Source organism: Balaenoptera ricei, chromosome 13 (assembly GCF_028023285.1).
Source record: "Balaenoptera ricei isolate mBalRic1 chromosome 13, mBalRic1.hap2, whole genome shotgun sequence".
Classification (NCBI taxonomy): domain Eukaryota; kingdom Metazoa; phylum Chordata; class Mammalia; order Artiodactyla; family Balaenopteridae; genus Balaenoptera; species Balaenoptera ricei.
In genome coordinates, this window is record NC_082651.1 from 56,018,554 (window position 1) to 56,035,850 (window position 17,297).

Sequence of the window (17,297 nt, forward strand, 5' to 3'; positions counted from 1 at the left end):
TTATTGTAGAAGCATACTTGTATACTGTATATAGAAAACTAGAAAAAATGAGAAAATACAAACATAATTTCAGGGCCTGGAGATTACCATTATTAGCACCTGAATATATGTACTTCTGGATCTCTTTTTCTGCATTTGTGTGTTTGTAAATTATGTATTTATGTGTTTACATATGTATTTTTTTTTAAATATATTTATTTATTTATATTTATTTTTGGCTGTGTTGGGTCTTCGTTTCTGTGCAAGGGCTTTCTCCAGTTGCGGCGAGCGGGGGCCACTCTTCATCGCAGTGCGCGGGCCTCTCACCGTCGTGGCCTCTCCCGTTGCGGAGCACAGGCTTCAGACGCCGCAGGCTCAGTAGTTGTGGCTCATGGGCTTAGTCGCTCCGCGGCATGTGGGATCTTCCCAGACCAGGGCTCAAACCCATGTCCCCTGCATTGGCAGGCAGATTCTTAACCACTGCGCCACCAGGGAAGCCCTACATATGTATTTTTTAACTGGGACTACATTATCGCAGGTTCTTAGGGAAACAACCCTCCTCAATCTCAAGCAAAGGCCAAGAAGAACAGCTTCTTCTGTGTCTTATTTGCAGGGTTCAGTTTTTTATTTTATTTTATCTTTTGACAGTTACCTTTTTATTTTCTTTTGAGTCAGTCAATAAATTTTAAAAGATTTTTAAAAAGCTATCCAGCATTTTTGAACTCCTTCCTTCCTTTCTTTCTAATATTTAGTATTCCTCATTGCCAGAAATAAAAGTCTGTGCTAGGTTTTTTATAAACTTAAAAAAATCTTTTTCCAATATTCCTTCTCTCATTTTCCTCTCTTTGATTTGAGTGAGTTAGGTTCTATGTTATATCTGTTTTGTCTTTTATTCTTATTTTGTGTCAGTATTTCTAGATACATTAAACAAATGACTAGATAAAGGGATGCAGTGACTCATTTTGACAATCTTCATCAATCTTGCCCTTATTAGAATGTTGTTAGATCTTTGGTTTCACTCTATCTTTAGGCAGGTGCAAGTTTTTCTTGAAAATTTTGTGAGACTCCTTGGGAAAGAAGACATAAAAGGCAAGGGGATTTCTTCATCAGAATCTTAAATCATTTGTCAGTGCAACCTAATTCTGTGTTGTCTACTATTGCTTTTTTTTTTTAACAGCTTTATTCAGATATAATTCACATACTGTACAGCCCATTTAAAGTGTCCTATTCAGTGGTTTTTAGTATATATACAGAGTTATACAACCATCTACACAACCAATTTTGGAACATTTTTATCACCCCAAAAAGAAACCCTGTATCTGTTAGCAGTCACTCCCCATTTCCCCGAACCCTGCATACACACGCATCACCATCATCACCACCACCACCACCCCAGCCTTAGGCATCTGCTAATCTATTTTCTGTCTCTATAGACTTGCTTATTGTAGACATTTCATAAAAGTGCAATTGTACAGTATGTGCTCTTTTGTTACTGGCTTCTTTCATTTAGCATAATGATTTCAAGGTTCATCCATGTTGTAGCATGTAGTAATGTTTCATTCTTTTTTATTAAACTACTGTTTTCTTGTTCTTTGTCTTCCTCCTGCCCAAGCTAGGTATTGAAATTGTCCTTGTATTGATCATATTAATTTAATGAAGTTATAGTCACAGAGAGATTTGGGGATAAGGTAATTGTAAAATCCATCAGTTCAACAGTTTAGATAAGAGGTTCTCAGTGGAGGGTGATTTTATCACCTGGGGGACATTTAGCAATGACTGGAGACATTTTTGGTTGTCGTACCTAGGAGTACTACTGGCATTAGTGGATAGAAGCCAGGAATGTGGCTAAGCATCTTGCAATGCACAGGACACTTCCTCGTGTTTAAGAATTATCCAGCCCAAACAAACATGTGCCTGTCAAATCCAAAACATTATATCACATTGAATTATAGTTCTCTCAGTAAATGTGCTTAACTTTTATGTCACAGGGACAAAGTGGTATAAAAATCTATCTTAAATTCTGGAGTCCAGATATTTAAAATATTTGCATATTTGTCTTTAATATGACATAGTGTGAAATATTTAATAATGTGAAACATTTAATTAACGATATAGTAATCAAAATGTATTTTATACAGTGTATTTAAATCCTGGCTCTCTGTTATGTAGCAGTTGTATAAATGGTACAAATTGCTTCCTTGAGCTTTAATGTCTTCATCTATAAAATGAAGATAATACTAAGCTGGCAGCTGAGCATTACATAAATTAATAGAGATGAGCGTCTTGCAATGTTTCCTGAGCCAGACACTGTTTTAGGTGCTGGGGATGTGGTCGTAAGTGGCACACATAACAAACAAGATTCCTGTCCTCACAAAGGAGGAGAAGCTGGCTAAGCTGACCAAGAAGGAGATACAGGAGGAAAACTAGACAAGCCGTGGTATCACGAAAGCCTACAAAATAAAATGCTTCTAAAAAGAGGGAATGTCAAAGACATACTTGAGGGAATTGATTGCAAAGGGGCACAGGGAAGCTTTTTGAAATAATGAAAATGTTGGTATCATGACTGAAATGGTGGTTTCAAAACTGTGTACATTTGTCAAAACTCATTAAATTGTACACATAAAATTGGTGATTTTTATTGCATGTACATTATACCTCAATAAGTCTGATTTCTAGAAAATGTATATGTCGTTGAAAACAATTTTTTAAAAAGGGCAAAGGAGCTGTTCTAGATGAAGGGAGACTAAAGAGGTGTGACAAGTGGAGACAATGTATCTTTGGTTGGATTCTGAATCTCTCCCCCCAAAAGCTATAAAGAATATTTTGGTGGCAAATGTGGAAATATGAATGTGGATTATATATTAAACTGTATTGTATCAATGTTAAAAAAAATTATCCAGCCCAAAATGTTAGTTGTGCTAAAATTGAGAAGCCCAAATGTTAATAGTGCCAAGATGATATTATTATTAATTATTTGATTTGTCTTGACTGTCACCATTTTTTTAGACACACCTGTAAATATTTCATTAACATTTGCAGGATGACCACTTACACCCTTTTCTTTTCATTATAAGTTTGAATATCAGTGAACTATTGTAACTTAGAACTAGAAGTGATTGAGTATCTTAACATTTTGTCAATGTAGTTTCAGATACTTAAAACATAAAATATTACTGAGCGTTGAAATTCCGCTTATACCACTGAACCAGTTTACCAAACCCTCTCTACCACCTCCCTTTCATGCTTCATAGTCTTCCATAAAATCTTTCTAAGGCACTTCTAAGGTATCTTCAGAAATAGGTCATCCATCTTATTTACATGATTAATTGACTTACTAAAATGACTTTTTATTTTCATGTGTTAAAACCAAGATAGACATGACCCAGTTTAATATATGACAGATTTCAAATTAAAGGCCAAATCAGTGCAGTTATTGTCATCTGTTAAATTACCTGACTGTTGGGAAAACCAAAAATTTCCCTGAAAATCTTTCTAAAACAATCAAAAGTATTTTGTTGTATCTCATACACCCCTCAGAAAAAGTATTTGAGGTAAAATATTTTGTACATTTTGATTGTTCTGACTTGCAGAAGGAGTGAGTATGGGTAGGTTAAAATTCACAAATGTATGATGTCTCCAGGTTTGTTTTTTTTTTTAATGTGTTGTTAAGCATCAAGATCATCTTGCAAAAATGATTCTTAGGGAGGAAGAAAATTGACAGAATACCCTGAGATGATTGTTAGTGGGGGGAATTATTTCAGTGGATCTTTTCAGTAATGATAAGTTAATTTAAGTGTTAGTATTCTTCCCTTTTTTATTTTAATGATGTAGAATATGTAAAAGCTCAGTAAAAATTACAATATTCAGATTGCCCTTCTGTTCTGCTGCCTTTCATTGAATGCCAAGGCATTGAGGCTATAGTGATGAACAGGACAGGCCGTGGCCCTGTTCTCTAGGAGAGGGATAATAGACAAGTAAATAACTAAATCAAATAATTTTGATTGTGATAAATAAGGACAGTGAATGTGAGAGGTCTTAAGAGAAGTAACTGGTAACTTTAGATTATCAGAAAGATTGTTGAACATACACTTCATTACGTTTAAGTGGCAATTCAGACCTTTTCAAATAATTGCTTGATACATAGCAAGCATCTCTTTTTGTCTTGCAAATAAATATTTAAAATTTTTCAAGTCAGAAAATAAGTAAATTATAGCTGTTATGGAAAATTACCTTGGCGCTTTGATTTTTTTTTTAAAGTTATTTTTATTCCTGTGAATGAAGGCGAGAAGGTGAATTTGATTATCAGAGACACAGTTTACAAGTAAAAACCTTAGTCCATTTTTAGGATTCTGTCAGCAGGTGTTGTTTGGTATGCCTGCACAAGCTGCAGTTTAAATAAATACTAAAAGAAGCAAGGTGGTTCTTCAGCCACCATTAAAATAATGAACTGAATCATTTGAGGCCCAAAAGACAAGAACACTTTACAATTAAGAAATTTATTAGGAAGTTTTTGCATGTTTGATGTCACTAATAGTAAAAGTAAAAATTAGGTCTAGTACCATTAATTTAGTTGCCAGAGAAAGCAGGTACTTTTTAAGGTTTTTCTTTAACATCTGTTATAATAAGCAACATTTGGAGTATTTTTGATACTTTGGTCAGATTTTCTTTCCTTTTAACATCATTCATTGAATTTTTTTCTACATCCTACTAAAATATAATAAAATAGTCTTAATTCTTTTCACTAGTAACACAGATAAAAGGCTGAATACAAACAGTATGATAAATGTAATTATGTTTGAGTTTTTAAAACAGATTTAGAGTCTCAAAGGAGAGACTGTCATTTCAGTATATTCTAGAAATCTTTGAAGCCCATATTTAGTACCTTAGAAATGTATAGTTTTAGTTTTAGTATTTTGTTCAGTGTGATTCAAGAAAGGGAAATGAGCCCAGACCTTTGCCAGAAGTATTGTTTAAGTTCTTACTGTGAAGGAAGTGTTATGGATAACTTGTAGGAAGAAGGAGAAACCTGGTTTAAGTTGTCTTTGAATAGTCTCTAGTGTCTGTCTGGCACAAACTTGAAATAGTCTTTCTTACGGTGCTTTAGCAACATGAATTTCAATTCACAGAAAGTTGTATATCAGTTTTAAAAGTTTCTAAACTAAAACTAAAAACATAGTTAATATACCATTTTTATAGAAAAGTTATACAAAGCCAATTAAAAATAATAGGAATGAAATGACTTGTATCTTTCAAAGCACTTCTACTATTATTTTCCTATTAAGATAATCTCTGCCAGTTCTTTCTTGGTCTGTCTTTATTTTTATTAATTATTAATGTTCTGCAAATCTTTCTGGACTGTCTTCATACCAGGATAGATTTTCTACCGATTCAGTGAAGCTTTGCTTTAATGGTCTTGAAAATTCTCAAATTCTCTATATTTGAATATTTGCATATCTTTAAAAAATTGCATCCTTCTCCTTATCCCCACCTCCACCAATATTCCTTCTTTTTTTTTTTTTTTAATGCTATTCTTGTCTGCTTACATTCTTTTTTATGTATGTATGTATGTATGTATGTATGGCTGTGTTGGGTCTTCGTTTCTGTGCGAGGGCTTTCTCTAGTTGTGGCAAGCGGGGGCCACTCTTCATCGCGGTGCGCGGGCCTCTCACTATTGCGGCCTCTCGTTGCCCAGCACAGGCTCCAGACGCGCAGGCTCAGTAATTGTGGCTCACGGACTTCATTGCTCCGCGGCATGTGTGATCTTCCCAGACCAGGGTCCGAACCCGTGTCCCCGGCATTGGCAGGCAGATTCTCAACCACTGCGCCACCAGGGAAGCCCCAATATTCCTTCTTGTTCCCTGGTTTCTTTTTATTATTAGCCCTTATCACCAAAAACATTTACTTATTTTCTTTCTACCCCTATGAAAATGTAAATTTCATGGGAGCAAGGATTTTTGTTTCTTCATTGCTTTATTTCCAGTATCTAGAACAATGTCTGACAGATAATAAACATGCAATAAATACTTGTTGAATGAGTGGCTGTCCTGATTTTCTCAAAACTTTCTCCACTTTCAGTTGTATTGCTAAAATTCTTTCTTTTTCTATACATTTTTAAATAGATTTCTTATCACTTTACTAACAAATTGAAATCTCTTCATATATTCATTTACATATGTTATCATTCTTAACCCATTAATTAACAACAAATTAATTGTTGCTCCTGCTTAACAAAGTAGTATTTATCTTGGACTAATTTATGTATTGTTTTTCCATTTCTTAGCACCTTAATAATGAACATCTTTAGAGCTAGGTGAAGTCTGGGAAGTCTCAGGATGATATAGTAGAGCTTTAATGATAACAATCAGTTTTTCTAACCTCTGATTTCTTTTATGTCTTGTGTATTTTTTAATGTTACTTGTAAGATTGGAATTGGGAAATAGGAATTTTTACAAAAATGTAGCTAGAATTCTCTGAAGAACCCATAGAACCAAATAGAGGTTTTAGAATAATTTGGGTTTTTTTAAATTTGTATAATTTTTAGCTGCCTTACCTAATATTAGCACTTTCAGACATAACAAAATCAGTACTTGGAAATAAAGTAAAAGGTAGATTTTTTCTTCATTAACTCTAATATTTAATAACCATCATTTGGGCTTCCCTGGTGGCGCAGTGGTTAAGAATCTGCCTGCCAATGCAGGGGACACAGGTTCGAGCCCTGGTCTGGGAAGATCCCTCATGCTGCGGAGCAGCTAAGCCTGTGCACCACAACGACTGAGCCTGTGCTCTAAAGCCCGCGAGCCACAACTGCTGAGCCTGCATGCCACAACTACTGAAGCTGGCGCTCCTAGAGCCCGTGCTCCACAAGAGAAGCCTCCGCAATGAGAAGCCCGTGCACCGCAATGAAGAATAGCCCCCGCTCGCTGCAACTAGAGAAAGCCCATGCATAGCAACGAAGACCCAACGCAGCCAAAAATAAATAAATAAAATAAATTTGTTAAAAAATAATAACCACCATTTAAAAAAACTTTACACTTTTGTTTCACTTCTTACCCTTCTCAGCAAAAGTCACACACATAGTAAGTCAAGGAGCTGAAATTTAAGCCTAAGTTTTCTGACTTGACTCTACCATAGTACTCTATACTAGGCATTCAGAATCCACCATACTAGAGTACATCTTTAGATACACAGAGGTACGTTTGAATTTGCTTCATCCAAATATAATCAAACTTGATAGTGTAAAGGTTAAGCAAACTGTATTAACACAGGATGTCATTGATGGTACCATATGATGAAAGAATATATGAGATTGCTTTTATCTTTGTGGAGAGACTAAGTTAGCATTAGATAATGAGGTATCAGAATAGGCAGGAAGTGGGGAGCCACCTGAGGAAGAGGATGTAAGAAAGAGGTGGTGAACCATATTAAAGATTAGTACCCACTTGGACAATTTCCTTATAACTCTGCCAACATAGAATGTTACATGGTACATCAATAAAATAAATTGCCTTGACTTAGATTATCTCCTTTTTAGTGGAGATAATCTAAACAAAACAATGATTTCTTTTTTTAATGCATCTCTCTTATTTATGCTTTCTTTTATGTGTACAAATATAGTCCTGAAAATTTTGCTTTAGGGTAAGGAAACTAAAAATTACAATTAATTTGAAATTTATTTCTTTAAGTCCATTTAGCTGTTACATACTTGGCTATAGAATATTTTATCTTGGCATAACTTGCTTTTAACTGGAAAACTCATTTATTAAATACCCAAACTCAGTATCAATCCTTGGAATAAGTGATTTTAGCAATTTTTGACACTTACTATTTTTAACTGTATTTACTAATGTGATGCACATACTGAATATGTAGTTTTCTTTAAATGTGTGCATATTTTTGGTGTTAGTTTTTTTTAAGACTAGTAAATATAATACTGAAGAAAATTTTTGAAACTTTCTAATACATATCTGCAACAAATTACAGATAAAATATCAATTCTACCTAGCCTCTGGTGTCATGTCACACTCTGGCTATGGGAAACCGCTTTTGTGGATCTAGAATCACACATCTTTAAAAAAGTAATACAGGTTAACTTTTCATGGTTATTTGCTTCCTCATCATAGTGTTAAGTAAAGAATGATTCAGAAAGAATTGAATACTTACAAAAAATTATTCCTCAGCAACTAGTTATGTCTGAATGTGTAGTGAAAGCCAAATTGTAAAGACACTCACAGTTATTTCATAATCTTGCAAAGATTCAGTATTATCACATTAAACTCATCAATCCTGTAGTCTAATTCATCCCAGACCCTTTGTAGCATGTGATAGACATGGTGTGTTCTCTCATTTCCTCAAAGAAGAGGTAGTATAAACAGAAGATGCATACTTGGTGTATAACCAAAATGAGTAATTTGGAGGCATTCAATTTTCTGAATCATCCTGTACCATCAGAATTTGTATGTATTCTTGTCACAAAAAATTTGACAGAAGTTAAAGGAAGTAAAACATGAATTGTAGATAGGAGAGAAATAATGAGTCACTGAGGAAGAGCTCACTTTCATGAAATACTCATAAGACAAGATTTTTAATAAACTAACTAGCTTTCTTAATTTTACTATCAGTTGATTTTTTAGTTCTCTCACAAAAAAAACCCAAAAAGAATACACATACTTGATCTTTTTATTGAGGAAGATTGTTTAATTATCTAATACCTAAAATTCAGATTTCCAAATAATAGGTATTAGACCAGTTCAACTTGGACACTTATTTGATGGACATTTGATACGTTATTAACTTAAGCCTATCTGATAATTATAATTTTAGTTATTTAATTCATTAACTTATAGTTACAAAAGATTTAAGACTTTTTAGACATCTTTTTTTCACATTTTTTAAGCTTTTTAATTGCAGTATACCTCTGTAGGTATAGTATGCCTACAGAGATGTGCACGAATCATAAGTTGTAGCTTGTTGAGTAATTATCCTGTCAGCATTACCCATATAACAACCTTTGGATATCTTTTTATAGGAGACTTTGCAGCAGTTGATCATGATGTCATTGCCAAATGTCTTAATCATTGGCAAAAATCCCTTTTCTGGTAAGTATTAAAATTAGCATAATGTGATCATAAAGTCTTATCTTTGTGTAATATTATGATGCTTACCAAGATTTTGCTAATTTCCATTAACTCACTAGGTTTTTTGTGAGTCTATAGGGAAAGTTGGAGGTGATATTCCGTTTTACATAGAGAAAATAAACAGAATATTTGTAAGTCATAGATGGGATAAGACATACATTTTACATTAAGTCCAGTGTTTTGTTGACTCTACCAAGTTGATACTTTTCTGTGATGATTTTTAGTGTCTTATAAACAAGTATAGAAGATAAGTACAGCAGTTATAAGCTTAAAAGAACATAACCTTAGAAAAGAAGTGATTTTGAAATAATTTCTAGGTTTTATAGCTACTATCTACCATTGCCAAAGTTGTTTGAATCTGAGGTTTTACTGATTGATATGTTGTAATTTATATTAAACTACTTTTGAGTGGAAAAAAGATGAGAAGCAGTTTCTTAGATAATTTAAATTATTTTCTTCAAAGTTTCTGCCCTTTACCAGATTTTAATTGCGACATGTTCAGGGTTTTAATTTTTGAACAGTTGGGGAAATTAGCAGCTACCTAACAGTTTCAACAAAGGACTTATTCTTACAGGCTACATGTAACCCAAATCAAGTATATTTTCTCCAATTCCCAGTCTCACCCTCAGTCAAAACAAACAAAAATAAAACCAAAATAAAAACAATCCAAGCAGCTGTTTTCATTGAGCAAACTACCAATTAGATGGGGTGAATTAGGAGTTTAGATACTCTTTCAAGATATTCTGGAATATTTGAATATACAAATAAAAAATGTAAGAAACATTTTGTATGTAGAATGGAATTGTTTTCAATTCCACATGCATTTAGTAATTACTTACCAAGTTAGAGGGACCAGGAATATAAAGAAAATGGTTTATGCTCTGGAGGGTCTTGTGTTGTGGTGAGAGATACACAGATTACTGGGAAATCATGTAATAATTGGTGCAAAATAGAGAGATGTAAAAATGTTAAGGCTTATAAAATATGGAGCCATTGATTATTCTTAAAGTTGGTAGATTAGTGAGGGTTGGAGACCATTGGTGGTTGGGTCAGGGAAGACTACGCAGAGATGTTAGAGCTGTGCCTAGGATTGAGATTAGATTAGTAAGTAGTTCATTAGAGGGACAAAGGGTGGGGAAGAAAGACAGGCAGAGGGAGTAACAAGTTAAGGCAGTGGTGTGTGTATGTATGTATGTATATCTGGGGAAGCGTGATTAGTGTGGCTAAGGAAGTAGGTTGTTTCATGGAGAGTAGGAGGAAATGTTTGAGAAGAAGACAGATTGGCCTGATGGTGAAATTCTGGCCAGAGAAGTGACTTATTTTTTTGTCAGCTGAATGTTTTAAGAAAATTTGAATTGAATGTTGTTGGACAGTGAATGTACTGTCCAGTTCTGTTACAGACCATTAACTTTATCCAGCTTGTTATATACATTTATTTTACCAGCCTCACCGTAACTGATATTTAAGGTTTTGATTCTCATGGATCTACACAGGGGAAAGCCATTTAAATTTCATAGGTAGATGAATCATATAAGGTCTGTGTTTTAGAAAGAAAACACCAACAGGCCTAACCGTTTTGGCTGGCTGTGGCATGTCTCTTTAGTAGCGGCTCCTCATTTGGTATGCTGGTGTAGTATGATGACTTACGGAGAAGCAGTGGATTTAGAGTTAGCATCCTTTATCACACAGAGCTTTGAAAGCTGTTTTATCTGTACTGCAGCCCTTCAAAATTGCTCTTACCACATTGTGCACACACACAGCTGCTTTTCTGAATTCTCCACTGTACTTATAAACTTAATCCCTTGGTCAAGTTGTTGTGAATATCACCTCTAGAAGTAATTCTACCGCTGTAAGAGAGTTGAACTAAAGTAAAATGTTGTACTTAGTAATTGTTTTTGTTTCAGAACAAGGCACAGAAGAAGTTAAAAAGTTGCTTTTACTTTTACTGGGTTGTGCAGTTCAGGTAAGTTAAAATAATTCTTCATATTTTTATTTTAATAACTTTTTATAAATTTTTCAGGCTCTAGTTTCTGAAAGACTTAAGGATGGGCCATTGGTGTTCAAAGTCCATGTTAGAAATTTTTATATAACTGTATAACCTCCTAAGGAGAAGGTTTTTGAAGAAAAACACTCATTCTGTTACTTTATTTCAAACTTTATATTATCAGATAGTCATAATCGTTTAAAACATTTAATTATTCTTTTTTTTAATTCGAGGCTTTTAAAGGCCCCAGCTTTTCAAGTTTCCCTAGAGGTACCCTTAAAAACCTCTCCCAGAACATTCTTATGATTTATGCATGCATGTGTGTGTGTTACAGAAGGGAAGAGGATTGATGATCAAAAGGAGGCAGAAATTATGAAATCACGATAATCTGCTGGCTTAGGAATCAATTACTGTAATAGAATTAGAAGTAACTTTAGTGCCCATAACACTTTAAAAACTGTATATAAAGATAAAAGAGAGCTTAATTTTAAGTGGAAAAAAATTTGCTGATGATTATTTAGTCTTCACAAGAGTCTTTATCGTTGTAAGTAAAACTGTTTATAGTTCTGTTTTTAACACCAGATTCTTTTTATGCTCTAGAGCTGGACTGTCAGTAGAATAGCCACTAGCCATGCGTTGCTATTTAAGTTTAAATTAGTTACAATTGAATAAAATTACAGTTTCAATTTCTCAGTTGCACTAGCTATATTTCAATACTCAGTAGCCACAGTTAGCTAGTGAGTACTTGTATTGGACAACACTGATACTCTGATTACTCAACTTCAAAGTTTGAATCTTCTCATTCTATCTTTTTTCCATCTTGGTACTCTTTCTCGTTTCTAGCCTTCAAGAACCTATCAACTTCATTCGATATTCTTTAAGAAAACCTAACCTATTTATAAAACATTTTCAGAATTCTTAAACCTTTCAGAGTTTGAAAGGAGGTGAGATTTAGTACAGATTGTGGGTATTTTAAGGTAAAGGAAGAATTCTCATTGATTTGTGTTGAGACTGTGTTACAGGGTGAGCTTTTAAAGGTAGTATAAATAAACAGTGGCTCTAGGACTTAGAAAAGGGAAGTGTATGTGTTTAAACTGAAGGCAGACAAAGGTATGGCAGTTGAACTGGGGGACCCTTCAGTGAGTCATACTTATTATAACCCTGCCATTTTATATATGTTCATTGGCTCAAACTATACATAAGTCACTTTTAGAAGCATAAAATTTAAGAACTGGGGTTACCATACCTAAAAAGTTAGTTATTTTATATATGCCACAAATGTACTATCTGAAAGTCATTCTTAATTGTTCTCACTATGCCTGTCAAATATTATTTACTAGACCAAAAAAATTCTTGTTTTTAAACCTGGTAGTTTTTATCACATCCCCCTAAAACTCTGACTTCCTAGTCATAGCTGGGAACTGTACATTTCTCATAATTTAATTTTAAATTTAATTTAAAATTAATTTTAATTTAATTTAATTTTAAATTTAATTTAATTTCTATATCATCCTAATAATTTTGTTTTTATAGGATGAGGAACTTTCTGCACTGATAGAAATGTGCTTAACTAAATTAAATTTTATAGGAGTAGAAATAAAATATTATGATGTACAATAATCATTAGAGAGATGCAAATCAAAACTACAATGAGGTATCACCTCACACCAGTCAGAATGGCCATCATCAAAAAATCTACAAACAATAAATGCTGGAGAGGGTGTGGAGAAAGGGAACCCTCTTGCACTGTTGGTGGGAATGTAAATTGATACAGCCACTATGGAGAACAGCATGGAGGTTCCTTAAAAAACTAAAAATAGAATTACCATATGACCCAGCAGTCCCACTGCTGGGCATATACCCCGAGAAAACCATGATTCAAAAACAGTCATGGGGCTTCCCTGGTGGCGCAGTGGTTGAGAATCTGCCTGCTAATGCAGGGGACACGGGTTCGAGCCCTGGTCTGGGAAGATCCCACATGCCACGGAGCAGCTGGGCCCGTGAGCCACAACTACTGAGCCTGCGCGTCTGGAGCCTGTGCCCCGCAACGGGAGGGGCCGCGATAGTGAAAGGCCCGCGCACCGCGATGAAGAGCGGTCCCCACACCGCGATGAAGAGTGGCCCCCACTTGCCGCAACTAGAGAAAGCCCTCGCACGAACCGAAGACCCAGCACAGCCAAAAATAAATAAATAAATAAATAAAAAATTAAAGTAGCTATAAAAAAAAAAAAAAAAAAAAAGTCATGTACCACAATGTTCATTGCAGCACTATTTACAATGGCCAGGACATGGAAGCAACCTAGGTGTCCATCGACAGATGAATGGGTAAAGAAGATGTGGCACATATATACAATGAAATATTACTCAGCCATAAAAAGAAACAAAACTGAGTTATTTGTAGTGAAGTGGATGGACCTGGACTTAGAGTCTGTCATACAGAGTGAAGTAAGTCAGAAAGAGAAAAACAAATACTGTATGCTAACATATATATGGAATCTAAAAAAAAAAAATGGTTCTGATGAACCTAGGGGCAGGGCAGGAATAAAGACACAGACGTAGAGAATGGACTTGAGGACACGGGGAGGGGGAAGGGTAAGCTGGGACGAAATGAGAGAGTAGCACTGACATATATACACTACCAAATGTAGAATAGATAGCTAGTGGGAAGCAGCTGCATGGCACAGGGAGATCAGCTTGGTGCTTTGTGACCACCTAGAGGGGTGGGATAAGGAGGGTGAGAGGGAGATGCAAGAGGGAGGGGATATGGGGATATACGTATGCATATAGCTGATTCACTTTGTTATACAGCAGAAACTAACACAACACTGTAAAGCAATTATACTCCAATAAAGATGTTTAAAAAAAATGTTATGATATAGTAAATGTGTAGAGTGTAAATCAGAACATTGCTAAGTTTCTTACTGACCAAAGAGCCAGTTTTCCTTTTTTGAGTATAGTGTGTTTACTAGTAGTTCAGTAATTGGCCCAAGAGATGCGACTAAGCTAGACAAGGCAGTGCTGTCTGTTTTGTATGCACTTCTCATTTGGTAGCTGTAAGAATACAGTTAAACGCAGTTGGATTGCAGTATAAGAGATGTAGACAAGAGGCAGAGAGTAAGATGCATGTTAAACTGTTATTCAGTACTGAATGGAAAGAAAAAGATGAGGTTTGCATTGTAATATTTTTAGTTTATATGAAGTTTTTTAAAAGGTACACAATAAATAATTGCTGCCTTTATTCCACTTGATACATGTGTACTTGTATATACATTCTTAAATTTTGCCCCTGGTAACTTTGTGTTAGAAACAAATCAAATATTTATTGTATTACCTTATATGTGTTGAACTGGGCCACAAAAGTAGGTTTCTTTTATTGAGATTGATAGGATGAAGATATGAGAATGAATTGTAAGCCTGACGTAAAAATTGCTTAAAATTTTTTTTCCAAGAAAAAGGGCTGTGTTGTTTGATGATAGGCAAAGACTGACTGAGCATTTTGGCTGTATTCCGAATTCTGCCACTGACTCACTGTGTTTTTTGGCAAGTAACTTATCCTCTCTGAAACAAGTTCTTGATTCTTTACTTCTCTGTTTGTGAAGTTAGCCTAATTATATTGTACTGACCTTAGATGGTTTGTGTAATGGTTACCCGCTTTAGAACTTACAACTTCTCAGCATAAAAATGGTATGGATTTTCAGTATGTTGCTTTTTAAATAAATATTTCTAATTGTTATCTTTTTATTAGCTAAGTATATTAGAGATCATTTAAATGCAAAACAAAACCCTCATTGTGCTGTTCAAAATGTAGCCAAGCTTTTTAGCCTAATGAATTTTTGGTTATTTACAACGTAGTAACAACTATACCCTATAAAGTATGAATGATTGTTTTATTCGTTTCTCTTAGTGTCAGAAAAAAGAAGAATTTATTGAAAGAATTCAAAGTTTAGATTTTGATACAAAAGCAGCAGTTGCCGCACATATTCAAGAGGTAATTAATAATCTGTATACAATTTTTATGTATTTTTTATGAAGCTTGTGGTATGTTTTATTTGTATGTCTCCCCAAATATAGTCATGGATTAAGCAAGAATAAATCAAAGTCAATTATAGATGAACTCTGCTTTTAGAAAAATTATCTTCTTTTCTTTAGACATAGTTTCTTACATGAATTATCTTCTGCATGGCACAGTGCTTACTACAGATGTACTGTTGCCTTTATCCATAGGGGTATAGGCAGAAAGTGCTATTTGAGGAATGTATATTTCTTTGTTAGACATCACAGTATGAATAGTATAGTAAATGGAAGCAGCACAAAGTGGATCACTGCCTGTAATTCAAAACTAAAGTGAGGTAAGATGATAATACTAACCTATTAGTATTATGTCATCCCAGTGATTTTTTTTTTAGTGAATGGGCACAGCATAATTTCTACTGAAGATATTACTTGAATTATAAACACATTAGTGATTTATAACATCCATATAAAAACCTAAATGGAGGACATAGTGTACAATGTCAAATAATTGAAGCTAATATTTATTTGTTAAGATTGTTTTAAGATTGTTTTTAAAAGCTGCTATTTCTGCATCTGTCTAGTCTTGGGCTTTTAATCTTGTGTACTTTAGAGTTTTTAGAACTACAGCATGTTAAATTTTACATGTTGATTAGAACGAGAACTAAGGAAAGGGAGAGAGTTTTAAATAGTGAGAATTGTTGTGTTTAAATATTCTCTATTTAAATGACTTTGTGTTCCATATATCATCTTTTCTCTTAGTTAATATTCAAAGAGCCCCGCTTTCTGGTCAGTAATATTGTCAACAGTAAGTGTATTATTCTACAAGATACAGTTTTGTTGGTAGTTTCCCTTTATATATACATATATATGTTTGTTTCTGTTAGCTTTGTGATTTGTATTTGATTTTGAATAAATGCTGAGTACCGCAAGTTACTAAATTTGCCACCATTCTTGAAAGTGTTATTTTTGCTGTTTATTGTGAAAGTTAAAGCAAAATATCAGAATCACAGTGAGAAATGGAAAGCAAGAAATAAGTATTTCACTTATATAACTTTTCCATTCTTTTAAAACTCTTTATATTGGGCGTCCCTTTCTCCTAAGGTTCTATGACAGTGTCTTCTTCAGAATCTATAAAGACTTAGCTTTTCAAGTATAAAAGTGCAATAACCTACATCCTACAGGATTAAAACTTTTGCTTTTGAATTCAAGTACAATCAACTTAGTCTTATCTAAGGAAAAGATAAATTGAGTTTGTTAAAGCAGTTGTCAGACCTATTAGTATTACCTTCCCTTAGGAATGCCTTGAATTAAATATTTTATTTTTGGGACTTCCCTGGCGGTCCAGTAGTTAGGACTCCATGCTCTCAATGCACGGGGGGAGGGTGCGGGTTCGATCCCTGGTTGGGGAACTAAGATCCCACGTGCTGCGCGGTGTGGCCCAAAAAAAAGAAATTAAAAAAATTAAATATCTTATTTTTTAATTGACTAAATTCATTTAAAGATGACATTTAGTAAAAATAATTTTTAGTAGAAGCCTTTTCATCATTCATTAATTTCAAGATAGATATCATATTTGCTTTTCATATTTTTATTATATGGGATATATAGTATTTAAGCTAATATTATACTAAAATTAAATGTATTTTTAAGTATTAGCCATTTAAAAAATTGTTTACTTTGGTTGCTCTCTAAAGGTAACCCATAATCAGGAAAATGTGTTTGATCTACAATGGATGGAAGTGACTGACATGTCTCAGGAGGAAATAGAACCACTCTTGAAAAACATGGTATTGCATCTAAAAAGACTTATAGATGAGAGAGATGAACATTCGGAGGTTTGTAAATTTCTTTTAGTATATTATGAAAGTTTACTTTCCAAAAAACTTCAGAGATTTTTCAGAATTGATACTTTGTTTCTTAGGGACAGGTAATAAAGTACTATATGTCTTTTGTGCAACACAGGAACCAGAAAGGCTGCATAAGAGCCCCAAATTGCTAGTAAACACATTGCAATTAGGTTTTCTTTTCTCCTTCCTTTTAAATTACTCTGATTTTGTTCTTGTGTTTTTTAACTCATCCCCATAGTTCTGGCAACAGTACAGAAGTATGAAACTAAAAATACCGTTGATGTAAGTGGAAAAATCATTGCCTTTTCAAGGTAGAAGAATTTGCTTAAGGTTAATTTT

The 17,297-nt window shown here is 34.1% G+C and overlaps 1 protein-coding gene across 10 annotated transcripts in view; it reads left to right on the forward strand.

Annotated features, from left to right (window-relative positions):
* CCDC88A (coiled-coil domain containing 88A) overlaps positions 1–17,297 on the forward strand; it is a 125,160-nt gene that overhangs the window by 32,785 nt on the left and 75,078 nt on the right. For all 10 annotated transcript variants that reach the window (XM_059943311.1, XM_059943312.1, XM_059943313.1 and 7 more), the window contains exons 4-7: positions 9,005–9,074; positions 11,018–11,076; positions 15,002–15,085; positions 16,806–16,946. In XM_059943311.1, the coding sequence (XP_059799294.1) occupies positions 9,005–9,074; positions 11,018–11,076; positions 15,002–15,085; positions 16,806–16,946 (354 nt within the window). The remainder of the gene's footprint in view (positions 1–9,004; positions 9,075–11,017; positions 11,077–15,001; positions 15,086–16,805; positions 16,947–17,297) is intronic.